The 15,118-nt window shown below is 43.2% G+C and overlaps 1 protein-coding gene across 1 annotated transcript; it reads right to left on the minus strand.

The window, feature by feature from the left end:
- Positions 1-1,540: 1,540 nt before the first annotated feature.
- On the minus strand, positions 1,541-4,570 carry LOC134935031 (uncharacterized). Its single transcript, XM_063930341.1, has 3 exons — positions 4,409-4,570; positions 2,819-3,391; positions 1,541-1,691 (listed from the first exon to the last, which is right to left on the minus strand). The coding sequence occupies exons 1-3, from the start codon at positions 4,464-4,466 to the stop codon at positions 1,585-1,587; spliced, it is 738 nt and encodes a 245-aa protein (XP_063786411.1). The 5' UTR covers positions 4,467-4,570; the 3' UTR covers positions 1,541-1,584.
- Between the last annotated feature and the right edge of the window lie 10,548 nt (positions 4,571-15,118).

Here is a 15,118-nt window from a genome sequence, read left to right on the forward strand (position 1 = left end):
TGGCACTATACTGGAGACATTGGGGGTAATTCTGAGTTGATCGCAGCAGGAACTTTGGCCCTCATTCCGAGTTGTTCGCTCGCTAGCCGCTTTTCGCAGCAATGCACACGCTAAGCCGCCGCCCTCTGGGAGTGAATCTTAGCTTAGCTGAATTGCGAACGATGTATTCGCAATATTGCGAAATGATTTTATTTTGCAGTTTCTGAGTAGCTCGAGACTTACTCTTCCAGTGCGATCAGTTCAGTGCTTGTCGTTCCTGGTTTGACGTCACAAACGCACCCAGCGTTCGCCCAGACACTCCCCCGTTTCTCCAGCCACTCCCCCGTTTTTCCCAGAAACGGCAGCGTTTTTTCACACACTCCCATAAAACGGCCAGTTTCCGCCCAGAAACACCCACTTCCTGTCAATCACACAACGATCACCAGAACGAAGAAAAAACCTTGTAATGCCGTGAGTAAAATACCAAACTTCTTAGCAAATTTACTTGGCGCAGCCGCAGTGCGAACATTGCGCATGCTCAGTTTGCGGAAAATCGCTGCGATGCGATGAAAAATAACGAGCGAACAACTCGGAATGAGGGCCCTTGTTAGCAGTTGGGCAAAACCATGGGCACTGCAGGAGATGCAGATATAACATGTGCAGAGAGAGTTAGATTTGGGTGGGGTGGGTTCAATCTGCAATTTATATTGCAGTGTAAAAATAAAGCAGCCAGTATTTACCCTGCACAGAAACAAAATAACCCACCCAAATCTAACTCTCTCTGCAAATGTTATATCTGCCCCCCCTGCAGTGCACATGGGCCCTCATTCCGAGTTGGTCGCTAAGTTTTTCGTTCGCACAACCTATTCGTAAAGTTGCGTTAATGTAGTAAATTTGCGAACATCCGCCCCCAACGTATTTTTGCTCATTCGTACGCAGTATTACACAAAGTGGGCGTACGCCAAATGACATCGCAACAATGCGAAAACATCGCAGCAATGCGAAACCATCGCATTAACACATACTTCATCGTAAAAATACTAATTTGTAGTAGATTTACACATTTATCATTAATAGTGCACACTTTTGCGGACAAACGCACCACAATGTTTTTTTTTTACTATTAAGTGGAATAACACCTTTCAATTAAAAGTCCACAAGCCCTCCTCAATTACGAATCCAATTAGTGAAATGATTTGTAATGTTCATGATCAATTAAGTCTTTTTAAAATACCTGAAGAACACTTTGTAGCCATAATTGTACATCCACATTTTTTTTTTTGAACTATAAATATAGATGTTTGAAATGTGCTTGGTCTAATGTTTTTTTTTGTTTTTTTGAGTACAGTTTTAGTATGTGAATGAAGGTGTTTGCATGTTTATTTAGACAATAACAACATATGTATTTATAAATTTTTAAACAAACTTACGTTAGATGTATGAAATGTTTAAGGTAATAAATGTCTGATAGGCAATCTGCTGTTCCTTTATTGCATTAATAAAAAATAAACACCCGCTTAACTTGAAATTTTTTTATTTTTTATTTTTTGTTGTTTATTTTATAATAATACAAACATAAAATTTTTGTTTTTTTTTAATCAAAAATTAATTCAATGTTTGCAGCTGGTCAACAAGACCCAGCAAGGCCTGTAGATGTTGCCTCATGTTGCCCAGAATGGACGCAAAAGATGTTGGATCTCCAACGGCAACATCTGAAATTAAGAGACAACATAAACATTAATAACTTACTCACATTACTTATTATACAAGCAAGGCACAAAGCACACTTTAATGCAGGCATGTCCAAACTGCATCCCTCAAGCTGGTGTGAAACTACATATACCAGCATGCCTTGACACAGTTTTGGGGCCAGGGAATGCCAAAGCTGTGTCAGGGCATGCTGGGATGTGTAGTTTCTCAACAGTTGTAGGTCCGCAGTTTGGACAGGCCTGCTTAATGGCAAAGTTACTACATCATGGCTGTTTTATGGTACAATCATTAGCAGAACACACAAGCCTGCTCATGTTTTTTTTTTTATTTTAACAGTTTACAAGACCATGGGGTACATTTACTACTATGTGAGTTCTATTTAAGATGGAGCGTTGCCCATAGCAAACAACCAAAAATAAGAATATTATCTTGGAGAAGTGGTTCCACAATTTTAAAGTATAATCTTATTGGTTGCTATGGGCGACATCCCATGTTAAAGATAACTACCATCTTCGTCAATGTTACACCATGTTGGCATTCATTCACATCTGGTGTGATATTTTTGGTTTTTTTATGTGTTTGGTCCTGCATCATCACACTGCATATCAACATCTTCAGAAGGACAACATATCCTAGCATGCCCACACTCCCTGAAAGCTGCCCTTACTAAATAAGGTCAAACAGGTTTGACTTTATCCAATAATCATTTTGTGAGTGTAACTTTCACACCACAAATCATTGTGTCATTAGGCTGCCTAACAAAGTGAAGCATGTGATTTGTAAGTGCAAATATTAAGAATACACAGGCACAAGTGTAAAAGACCAACAACATACTAAACTCCACTCAGGTCTAACTGTTTCCCAGAAAACCTAACACATATAAACCCTGTTGTCCTGGCAACCCTGTCGAACTAATGAGTGTCGACCTAGAGTGGACACACAAAACATTGCACAGATAAACACTGTACATATAATGACACTCACAAAAATGTAAATGCAACATGTAGACCATGAAGAATAACACAAAAATTTGTCCTTGGTACAAGAATTCCAACAGTACAACACTGCATGTTTTGTCATTGTAAGTGTAAGTAGGTAATCATTATTTTTAACATGTTAAAACACTTACTTTCCTCTGCAACATGATGGTTCCCAGATATCTCATCAGGGGCTTCTTCTGCCCATTCACTGGGTGGGGAAGGCGGCTGGATGGGGGAAGGCGGCTGGATGGGGGAAGGAGGAGGGATTGGGGAAGGAGGAGGGATTGGGGAAGGAGGAGGGATGGGGGAAGGAGGCTGGATGGGGGAAGGAGGCTGGATTGGGGATGTAATTTCAGAGGGTGGGTCTGATTGAGAGGGCGAGGGGGGCGGAGAGAAAGTTAAGCCAATAGAGGGTGAAGGGGGCTGAGAAGGAGAGTTGGAAGTTGAAGGAGAAGGGGTATGGGAAGGAGGAGAAGGGGTCACAGAAAGAGATGGAGAGGTGGGCTGAGAAGGGGAGTGGAAAGTGGAGTGGGCCTGGGAAGCTGATGGTGCCTGGGAAGCTGAGGGGGCCTGGGAAGCTGAGGGGGACTGGGAAGCTGAGGGGGACTGGGAAGCTGAGGGGGACTGGGAAGGGGAGGGGGACTGGGAAGGGGAGGGGGAGTGAGAAGGGGAGGGGGACTGGGAAGGGGAAGGGGGCTGAGAGGTCTGCCGTTGTTGTCGTCCTATAATGATATTATTTGCAAAATTTAGTTAGCATGTTAAATTACATACTAAACAATTAGAAATTTCACTGTTCTGTTCCATGTAAAAGACAGTGGTTTTTTTTATTGTAAAAAACACATTTTAAAATACTCTTCATGTTGCCCACAGCAAACAAAATGAGTCCAAACTATTATTTTTAAACTTATTCCTTAATCTATTCCATTGAGTCATATTGATTGGTCTAGGCAACATCACCAGATCACTATTCAAGGCACCTTATTATATAGACAGCACTGATCAAGTTTTTGGGTACAGTTTCCTGCATGGTTATTAATTCTGGAAAACATGCACTTGTTTGGTGACACTTTGCTACAGTCAGTACTGTTTGCCCTAACCACACACACTGTCCTATTTTTAAAAAATGGTCACTCAGTGTTGCAATTAGCCTACCACTTAGTGTAAATTTGCACAATTTATGCTAATAATCTTATGTAATGTAACTTACTGCATGCATGCATTGCCCGTATTTGCTGGCGGATCTCCGCCAACAGCTCTGGAGTCCTCCTGCGGAGATCACTCCACCTCCTCTCTAGTCGGATGATTGTCCGCCTGCTGCGGACGCGAGTCCGCAGCAGGCGGCGGACCTCCGCGTAGGCCTCGCGCTTAACCCGATTTGGGATGAAGCGCCCAACGCGGCCTACGCGGCGGTCCATCACCGCAACCTGGACGCGGAGCTCCCGCCTGGTGAAAGGTGCAGCACGCATCATGGCAATGGCGTTTCCCTTATTTGGGCATATATTTATAGTGTCTGATAGCATGTGATTGGTCCAAAATCTATGTTGTCATTTCTAATAACTTTATTGATCTTTGCAATGCTGTGAAGAGCAGAGTGTTATTTCGCACGAGCGGAAATACGCATTCGCAGAAGCAAAATTTTTTACATTAAAAAAAAATATTTTTATTAATAAAAAAAACACAAACACAGACACAGAGACACACAGTTTTGACTAAATTTCAATACATATCTGTGTACTCACCACAGTTTGTGTGATCATTCAGCTGGACAGTCACAAAGTGGGCAACATTCAGTTTCATTTGTTTGTGTGTTTGTTTAAATAATCAGGATTTTTGGATAGAAAACAAATAAGGACACTATTTAGCAACATCACAGTTTTATTATTTCTAACAAAAAATTGTAAGCTTAACGTGTTAACGGATTTTTAGTATAATAAATATTACACATTCCAACACACCAAAAGCATTACACAATGACCTTACAATATCCAACAAAATTACAACATTAGAAATAATACATAAGCATACTGTGGTTAAAAAAAAATTTGGTTAAAAAAGAAAATATAAAAACACTATACCTGAAATATTCCGCAACAATGCTTGCCCTGACTTGGCTCCCCCTCCGTGTAACACTCCCCCCACCGAAGTGTCGAACAACCCCTGGCTCCTCATCAGGCAATTCCTCTGTCTGAGGAAGCTCTACGCTACTCCTTACCGCGATATTGTGTAGTATAGCGCACAGGACCACTATTTTACTTGCCATCTCCGGCGAATACATGATGTCGCCACCAGTGCGGTGGAGCACACGAAACCGCCCTTTAAGGACCCCAATTGTGCGCTCCACCAGCTGCCTAGTGGCAGTAAGCGCGGAGTTAAATGCCGTCTGTGGTCCTGGCCTGGGATTACGGTAAGGAGTCATGAGCCAGGGGGTGCAAGGATATCCACGGTCTCCTGTTTGATGATAAACCAAAATTAGAAAGAGTATATTTTGCAAAACAATTATCTTTTTGCCAGAAAAATGTGGACCAACTCACCCAATAACCACATGTCTGCTCGTTGACTTGATCTTAATCTGTGCCATATCCCTGATTGTCTAATGACATATGCATCATGGGAGCTTCCAGTAAACTTTGCATTCAGGGAAAGGATCTAGAGGGATAGCCCACAAACAACCATTACATTCAGAGAATGAAACAGTTTCCTGTTTCGAAAAATTTCTTCATTATGTCTTGGTGGCTGAATAGCTACATGTGTGCCATCCACAACCCCAATAACATGTGGGAAGCGACTACCACCTTCCTCAAATTGCCGCTTCACCACATCTAGGGCACCAACATCCAAAGGCATATCAATAAATTGCTTCACACGCTTTAGGAAAGCCTGGCAGACACGCCGCAGGACATTACTGAACTGGCCCTGCGACATGCCAACCAGGTCTCCTACCACATGCTGATAAGACCCTGAAGCCAAAAAATGTAACACAGCAAGGAATTGTGTCAATGATGGTATTGCTGTAGGATACCGAATTGAAGACTCCAGATCACTCTCTATTATGGAGAGAGTGTCTAGGATTAGATGTGGTGGCAGCCTGTATCTACGCACAACCACATCATCTGGCATCCCAAAAAGTAGGACACGGGGTCGGAAAATTGGTGGCCTAGCACGCCTCCGTTGCCTTGGTTGATGAGGAGCCGGTTGTGGTTGTGGGGCTGGCGGTTGGGGTGAGAGTGCTGGCGTGGGTTGGGGAGGTAGGGCTTCGGCTGCGATAAATATTGACATCACACACTTATAAAAAAAAAAAACAGATATGTTGAATAAGACAAAAACTAAGTACAAAAAATATACAACCAATAAATTTAAAAAAAAAGGGGGTGTCAACTTACTGCAGGAGCGTAAGACATATTTTCTGGGTTCAATTCAGGAACAAAATTAAAATTAACACAAAAAAGAAAACCAAAAATAAGTTTTTTTTGAAAGCTACATATGTCAAATTGTAATTTATCAAAAATTTAACAATTAAAAACTCAGAGCATCAAACACATCACAAACACCTACTAAAAAATTATGACTAATTGGTTAAAAAAATAAAAAAAAACACACAAAAAGTTAGCCCTTTAGTAGCTAGTCCAGGCAAGAACAGCACTACTTTGCTGATCAATCCTGGTAAAAAACATAACATTTATTATCAAGATGGAAAACAAACATAATCAAAACACTTTGAACAAACACAAACAGGCACCAACACAGGCCAAGGGAACTTACCTGATCCAAAAGAAAGAAACGACAAATTGGTGTTATATAGCACACTAATTGGAAATAATATAATAGGGTTACGTCACCCAAACAAATTCGCCTACAAGAGAACAAAAATGACAGTAAAAAACAACATACAGACCATTAACACAAACAGGCACCAACACAGGCCAAGGGAACTTACCTGATCCAAAAGAAAGAAACGACAAATTGGTGTTATATAGCACACTAATTGGAAATAATATAATAGGGTTACGTCACCCAAACAAATTCGCCTACAAGAGAACAAAAATGACAGTAAAAAACAACATACAGACCATTAACACAAACAGGCACCAACACAGGCCAAGGGAACTTACCTGATCCAAAAGAAAGAAACGACAAATTGGTGTTATATAGCACACTAATTGGAAATAATATAATAGGGTTACGTCACCCAAACAAATTCGCCTACAAGAGAACAAAAATGACAGTAAAAGCACTGAAGCACAGGTTTATTGGCAAAAATGGACTAGCAAAATATATATGTGTTAAAAAGAATAACAAACAATCAACATAAAATAAAAACTTTTTTTTAAAAAAGGAACAACAAGACGAATTCCTGAATACTCACAAACGTAAATTCGCAGACAAAATGCAACACTGTCTATATTCTAAACGCGAAAAAAAGGACAAATGTATGCTTGACAATTACTCACTCTGAAAATTCCAATAGCACCTTCACGCACAGGCCAACAAACTCCACAGTGAAAGACGAACTCCAAACTACCTACACTCACAGCGTGCAAAGTAGGCCCTTAAATAAGCAGTGCAATCATTAACCAGATTAACATACTGTACACCTGTGTGAATTAACGCGACGCACGTAGGTATAAATAAGCACACACCTCGGCGTACACACGTCATCGCAAACATGGCTTCTCGTGAGCAAATAGCAGCCGAGATGGACCGCATTGCAGAGCAGCAGATGGCATTGGCGAAAAAACGCCTAGATTGCCAAAGGCGCATGTTGGAATACGCCTCTGCGGATGGTGAAGAGGCAGGACCTAGTACTCTGCAAATGTCTGCTTCTGAACCCCAACAATTGAGTGTGGCTACCCTGCCACACACACATAGTGACCAAACTGAGGGAGAATTGGCTTTAGCCACACAAACACAACAGACAGAAGCTGCTAGTGAGGAGGAAGATGGTGTTGACCAACAAGAAGAAACCTCACAGGCTACCTCCAGACGGAAGAAAAGACAGCCTGCATTCACTAAGAGGGAGTTGCGTGTCTTGGTCACGCAGGCCATGTCCAAAATACATAGAGGCCCAAAAAACATGGGGGCTGCTTCAAAAGATCGCATCTGGAGAGACATCACAAAATCTGTGAATGAAGTTGGCTCTGTCGTCAGAACATCGCAGGAAGTGAGACGACGGTAAGTGCATCTTGGCAGTCCTTTTTCTGTGCTAAGTTAAAATAAGAATTTACTTACCGATAATTCTATTTCTCGTAGTCCGTAGTGGATGCTGGGAACTCCGTAAGGACCATGGGGAATAGCGGCTCCGCAGGAGACAGGGCACATCTAAAGAAAGCTTTAGGATCACCTGGTGTGCACTGGCTCCTCCCCCTATGACCCTCCTCCAAGCCTCAGTTAGGATACTGTGCCCGGACGAGCGTACACAATAAGGAAGGATTTTGAATCCCGGGTAAGACTCATACCAGCCACACCAATCACACTGTACAACTTGTGATCTGAACCCAGTTAACAGCATGATAATAGAGAAGCCTCTCGAAAAGATGGCTCACTACAACAATAACCCAAATTTTTTGGTAACAATAATTATGTACCAGTATTGCAGACAATCCGCACTTGGGATGGGCGCCCAGCATCCACTACGGACTACGAGAAATAGAATTATCGGTAAGTAAATTCTTATTTTCTCTGACGTCCTAGTGGATGCTGGGAACTCCGTAAGGACCATGGGGATTATACCAAAGCTCCCAAACGGGCGGGAGAGTGCGGATGACTCTGCAGCCCCCAATGAGAGAACTCCCGGTCCTCTTCAGCCAGGGTATCAAATTTGTAGAATTTTACAAACGTATTTGCTCCTGACCAAGTAACTGCTCGGCAAAGTTGTAAAGCCGAGACCCCTCGGGCAGCTGCCCAAGATGAGCCCACCTTCCTTGTGGAGTGGGCATTTACAGATTTTTGGCTGTGGCAGGCCTGCCACAGAATGTGCAAGCTGAATTGTACTACAAATCCAACGAGCAATAGTCTGCTTAGAAGCAGGAGCACCCAGCTAGTTGGTTGCATAGAGGATAAACAGCGAGTCAGATTTCCTGACTCCAGCCGTCCTGGAAACATATATTTTCCGGGTCCTGACAACGTCTAGCAACTTGGAGTCCTCCAAGTCCCTAGTAGCCGCAGGCACCACAATAGGTTTGGTTCAGGTGAACGCTAAAACCACCTTAGGGAGAAACTGAGGAAGAGTCCTCAATTCCGCCCTGTCCGAATGGAAAATCAGATAAGGGCTTTTACAGGATAAAGCCACCAATTCTGACACGCGCCTGGCCCAGGCCAGAGCCAACAGCATGACCACTTTTTCTGTGAGATATTTTAACTCCACAGATTTAAGTGTGTCAAACCAATGTGACTTTTGGAACCCAAAAACCACCTGGAGATCCCAAAAGTGCCACTAAAGGCACAAAAGGAGGCTGTATATGCAGTACCCCTTGACAATGCTAAATTCCCTTGTCGTATAAACAACCCTTTATGAAGCTAAGAACACTGTACGCTGTTTACTTAAGAAGTACCGTAATGGTACGCTAGTTGCGTAACGATCGCTCAGCCGTAGGCGAGACGCTCAAGCGTCATGTTCGCTCACGGCCCAGCAATCACAGGACACGTTATTGGCTATGACTAGAGTAATGATTCGCTATGGCGTAGCTTACGCTCGAGACCACGAGGAGGTCACCAGCGGTGCAGACGCTCACAACGCTATACCTTAATGTTTAAACCTTATACCAAAGAAATACACAGAATACCTTAATGTGAGTACAGGGTGTAAGTGCAACCTTGTGTAACCTGACTAACTACAAAGCTGCTTGAGCGTCACCGACGCTCAAGTGAACACTTAACACTATAGAAAACACACAGATACTGGTTTAGGTTCCAAAGCCTATTAACTGTATTATATCTAATATACTTGTAAAAAAGGGGATAACAGTACAAATGATACACTACAATATAACAGAGACTTCCTAACCACAGAACTAAACAATAAATACAAAAAGACAATACTACACTGACCTAAATGCAATACAATACAATACTATCTAATACAATACAATACTAGCCTAGTCTAGGGGAGATATGAGAGAACAGAGAGAGAGAGAGAGAGATGAGATGAGAGAAATTGGCTCACAGAAAGACAATGATTACGGAGAGAAACTTACGCACAAGGGGAAACGATCGCATGCGCCTGGACATCCAGCACCCGATTTTCAGCAATGAGAACCGTTGAAGAGTGAGAGCTGGATGTGGTCGGCCTGCCTATTTATGCCCCACACACAATGCAATCTCCTGGTCCTACAATCCCATTGTCCATTGGCCGAAGGAATTCGGCCCTGCATCATAACAAAAGGTCATAGGGTGATTCATACAGGTGGGCTGTGACGATTTCCAACAGCTCAGGTGGGTGGGAAACTGGGTTTCCCGCCGCATACCTGAGTATGTGTAAATAATAGAAATGGACATAAACTTCTTATGTCCATAACTATTCGCACGAGCGATTAATACGCTCCAAACCAACACCGGAATATTACTAATTAAATACTCTTCCGATGGGTACCAAACACTGCTGTATGATTCCTGTTAGACCCTTCGTACGATATAAAGAGGGATTCCTCAGCTCTGGGACATTGTATTTTAACCAAACTTTCAGAATCTATCAAAGGGACCATGATCTATAAACTACATTAATTGTGAACATTTGTAACGAATGAGTCGCACGCTACGACTACATAAACTCTACCGTAAATACGCATACCGCGCCAGGCGAGTGCACGCTATTGCGGGTATGCGCCTTCACGGGAGAGCGTACGCACGCGCAGCGCGGACCAGTGTGCGGTGCAAATATGGCAACGTGCATTGAGACATTTTTCTGACTTTGACAGTCCACCCTTTGGCAGTCAATAATAACTGCCACAAAACATTTAAGGAGAAAAATGCAAGTCAGGGGTTAATTGATTTCCATGGTTGGGTAAGGGAGGAGAGAGGAGAAGGTGTGAAGAGGGTATGACCTAGTGAGATAGCAGAAGCATGTGTGTATGAATCCATGTTTGGGGGGTCATGTATCATCGTGCCGTACATGTTGTAAATCAAGCTTCGAGGTATTGCGAAGTATACATTTGAATTCCTTCTTATCCTGTGGTACAGGTCTGTGGATGGGCTGTCAAACTTTACCGAGCTCTTTTCGGATTTTGAACAAAATGGGGAGCACATTTTAGTTGATGATACATGAATGGGGGAGGTATGTGGTTGCTGATATCTGTGCCTGTATTCCCTATCGTCTATGTGTGTCATTACCTGAGGGTTGTAGAGATGAAGATAAAGAACACTTATGGAAAATGCAATGATATTCTATGTCAGGGAAATGTACATCTGTCGTCGAAGTTGTGTTCGGTATCTGTTGAGAGTCGTCTTCTTTGCGCTGTATTGCTCCTTGGGCATGAGCAAATAGCTTTGTCTGAGCCATCAGATTTACAAAAAATGTTGGGCTAGCGTGAGTTTAAAAGTACTAGGGAAACTGGGGATCCATGGCAAAGTTCATCAAGTGTCCATATTTAAAGTTGTCAAATCTTCTTCTTTGGTCAATCCGTTGTCTGTATAGCGTCTCGTCAACTTCCTCGTCCAAGGGGGTCTTTGTATCTTGGAGAAAAGCAGAAAAACAGTTGAAAGAAACGGACCGTATAATCGCATTTTCATCACATTCTGGTTTCTATCATTGGGTCATAAATCAAATCCAGGTTAATTACAGTTTCCTCGCTCCTCAAGCTCATCACTCTTGTACTTTGTTTGCACCTCATTAAAGCCTGCCCGCATCTAAATATCAATCCAATCGATATAACGACACCCAAGATACATAGTAGAAACTTTCCAACATCCATTATGACTCCTTGAGCCCAGTCCCCCAAACCGGAGAACCAATTTCGCGGGTTCAACCATGATACCCAACCAGTCAGCTCATTACCTACAGCAGCAAGGGTGAGATTGTGTTTTCGACGAAATTCCCACTTCAATTGGAGAATATCGTCCATCTTTTGGTCTAGGACCTCTACCGGATCCTCGGTGCTATTTGTGATATACGTGCAACACTTTATGCCGTACTGTGTTGCCAATGTAACACAATATCCGCCTGTTACTGCTGTAAGATAATTAAGAACCATCCTATGCTGAACTAGTTCTGTTTTGTAAGCTTGAAGTTCTCTTCCAGTGTATCTAAACGTGTCATCATACATTTCAGTGATATTATCTAACAAATTGGCGAGTGCGGAAATGTATCTATAATTCATCACTCCTCGAGCGGTACGAGTGAAATCTAACGCTACCAGAACCTGAATCCCGGTGGATTCATGGATAAGATCAGAGGCCGGATGCTCTAACCTTTCTGACAGTTGTCTTTTAACTCGGTGCTCGTAATGAGTGTGAGTATAAGGAGCTTGGGCACCACGGTGTATGTCCTTCATTTTGTCATGTGTAACAGTCATCACTTCAGGCAATACTTTTCCAATATAACACAATCCTTCAGAGTTTGGGGCAAGCCACTTGTACGCCTTTCTCCCGCATATGAAATATGCATCATCGGGGAGAACATAAGGGACGGAGAAGGACATGACCATGTTACAAACCTTCCAGGTGAAATCTCCTGACCCTAATTCTTCCATCTGCCTAATGCACGTATCAGTTTGTACGATATGTGCACAGTATCCTGGTGATACCTCTCCAACTCTAGTAATCCTATTTCCTAAGGTATATCGATACCGGAAAGATTTTCCTCTACTGGCTATGTGGCGTACCAGCTCTGTATCTGTAGGCATTCTATCTGCTCTGTGTGAAAAGGTCATGGTAAGGTTGCTCCATGACACTTCCCAATTTCCCGGTTTTCTGGGATTGGAGATGTTAAAACATAAGAGGGACCTATCCACATGGTATTGGTGGAGCTTCAAACTAGGAGGGCTGGAGATGTTAAACCTCCGGTCCACCGGTCTCCCACCACTTAGCTCAAGTACCTCCCCTAACGTTAAAGGAAATGGTACTAGCCCTGATTTACTGTGACCCTGAGGTACTTGAGAGCATACCCAACAATCGGTCTTGTTTAACACATTACCCACTAGAGAGTGATAGTCACTCAATGGATGCCGGTCCATATGGATATTAAAACTAGATTGGCATTTCTTTATGCATCCATCTTCAACCAGATTATCACAGAGCCTACAGATACAATTTTCTTCAGCTAACAATCCATCACAATTTCTTCTATCGGATCGTTTTCTGATACTCGCCTTTGCTTGTTGGTTTGGTTGATCTTGGAAAACTACGCCTCCATCATCATAATCGGAACCCATTCCAGAACCTCTCTCGACCTCTATGGTACTCTCGCCGGAACAGACTGCTCTGGTCAACATCATGGTTAACATCAAAATCCGGATCACAGTCTCTTGGGGCAAGTCCATCTTTGAGGAAAAAATAGAGAAGAATGAGAAGGGGGAAAAAGAAATCTTAAGGGAGAGGGGCTGGGAAGTGGAGAAAAACAATAAAAGGGAGAAGGGAGTCGACAACTGCTTTCGGTCTTCAAGGCTCAGGTGCCGCCTCAGTCCTCCTGGAACAGACACTCCAGTGATACAACCTCTACCGTCTGTTCCTTATCACGGGACTTCTCTGGATCGGCCACCTTTTTGCAGTGGGATGAATGGACCCAAGTCTCTCTCTCAGCAACCTTCAATGCTGTGGTGCTAGTCAATAAGACCTGGTATGGTCCTTCCCACCTATCAATAAGACAACCTGAGCGTAGAAAATTTCGTATCATTACATAATCCCCAGGTTCAATGTCATGACAATTACTATCTGGTAAATCAGGAATCACCAACTTCAGATTATCATTTTGATTCCTCAACTGTTTACTCATGTTAATCAAGTATTTTACAGTTACTTCATTGTTACATTTCAAATCATCCTGAGGGTTAATCATGACATGCGGTTGTCGACCAAACAGAATTTCAAAAGGGGACAGGTTAAGAGGGGACCTGGGAGTGGTTCTGATGCTATACAAAACAATGGGTAAAGCTTCTGGCCACGTCAATCTTGTCTCTGCCATTACTTTACTCAATTTATTTTTAATAGTGCTGTTCACTCTTTCGACCTTCGCACTCGCCTGTGGACGGTACGGAGTGTGCAGCTTGCTATCAATTCCCATCAACTTACACATTCCTTGAAAGACATCACCGGTAAAATGGGTACCCCTATCACTTTCAATGATTCTAGGGATACCATATCTACATACAAATTCCTGCACAATTTTCTTAGCTGTAAACATAGCGGTATTTGTAGCTGCTGGAAAAGCTTCGACCCAATTCGAGAAAACATCTATACAGACAAGTACATATTTCAAATTTCTACATGGGGGTAATTGAATGAAGTCAATTTGTATTACCTGGAAAGGGCCGCCGGCAGGTGGGATATGGGATGGTTCTGTAGGTATTGCTTTTCCAATATTCTTTCTCAGACAGGTAAGGCATGACACTGCTCTTTTACCCGCATGAGAGGAGAATCCTGGGGCGCACCAGTATGCTCTTACCAATTTGCACATCCCCTCCTTGCCTAGATGAGTCAGCCCGTGAGCTGCTTCAGCCAGACATGGAAGGTATGCCCTGGGGGCCACTGGTTTACCATGTCCATCCGTTCAGAGCCCTGAGGACTCCTGGCCATATCCCTTTGCCTTCCAGACTGCTCTTTCCTGTGTGGAACACAAATTCTGCATCTCACACAACTTCTGTGTGTTGATGGTATTAAATACCATCAGTTGTGTGGTGTCTGTCTGTATGGGGGTAGCAGCTGCAAGCTTTGCGGCTTCGTCTGCTCGGCTGTTACCAAGGGATACTGGGTCTTGGCTATATGTATGTGCTTTACATTTGATAACAGCCACTCTATCGGGTTCCTGTATCGCTGTTAGAAGCCTTTTTATGTGAGCTGCATGCGCTATCGGTGTACCAGCTGCCGTCATGAAATTTCTGAGACGCCATAGCGCTCCGAAATCATGGACTACCCCGAACGCGTATCTGGAATCGGTGTAGATATTGGCTGACTTACCCTTAGCCAATTCACATGCTCTGGTTAGGGCGACCAGTTCAGCAACCTGGGCTGAGTGAGGTGGGCCTAGCGGTTCCGCTTCTATGGTGTCTTGGTCATCTACGACTGCGTATCCAGTACACAAGTCTCCCGAGTCTGACTGTCTGTGACAACTACCGTCCGTGTAGAACGTGAGTTCTGCATCTTCCAGTGGATTGTCACTGATGTCAGGCCTTGCGGTAAAATTTTGGGTCAAATATTCCATACAATCATGTGTATCTTCCTTTGCATTAAATCCTCCTTCCCCATCACTCTCACCTTCCACCCTTTGTGTCTGACCAGGCACACCTGGGAGAAATGTTGCAGGG

The sequence above is a fragment of the Pseudophryne corroboree genome, chromosome 6, assembly GCF_028390025.1.
Source record: "Pseudophryne corroboree isolate aPseCor3 chromosome 6, aPseCor3.hap2, whole genome shotgun sequence".
NCBI lineage: Eukaryota > Metazoa > Chordata > Amphibia > Anura > Myobatrachidae > Pseudophryne > Pseudophryne corroboree.

What these genes read in the sequence shown, in the direction of transcription:
- LOC134935031 (XM_063930341.1), bottom strand. Translation starts at nt 4,466, where the DNA reads ATGAAACTGAATGTTGCCCACTTTGTGACTGTCCAGCTGAATGATCAC. An exon ending in GAATGATCACACAAACTGTG is followed by an intron (nt 3,392 to 4,408) that starts GTGAGTACACAG and finishes ATATCATTATAG; the next exon opens with GACGACAACAACGGCAGACC. An exon ending in CCATCATGTTGCAGAGGAAA is followed by an intron (nt 1,692 to 2,818) that starts GTAAGTGTTTTA and finishes TCTTAATTTCAG; the next exon opens with ATGTTGCCGTTGGAGATCCA.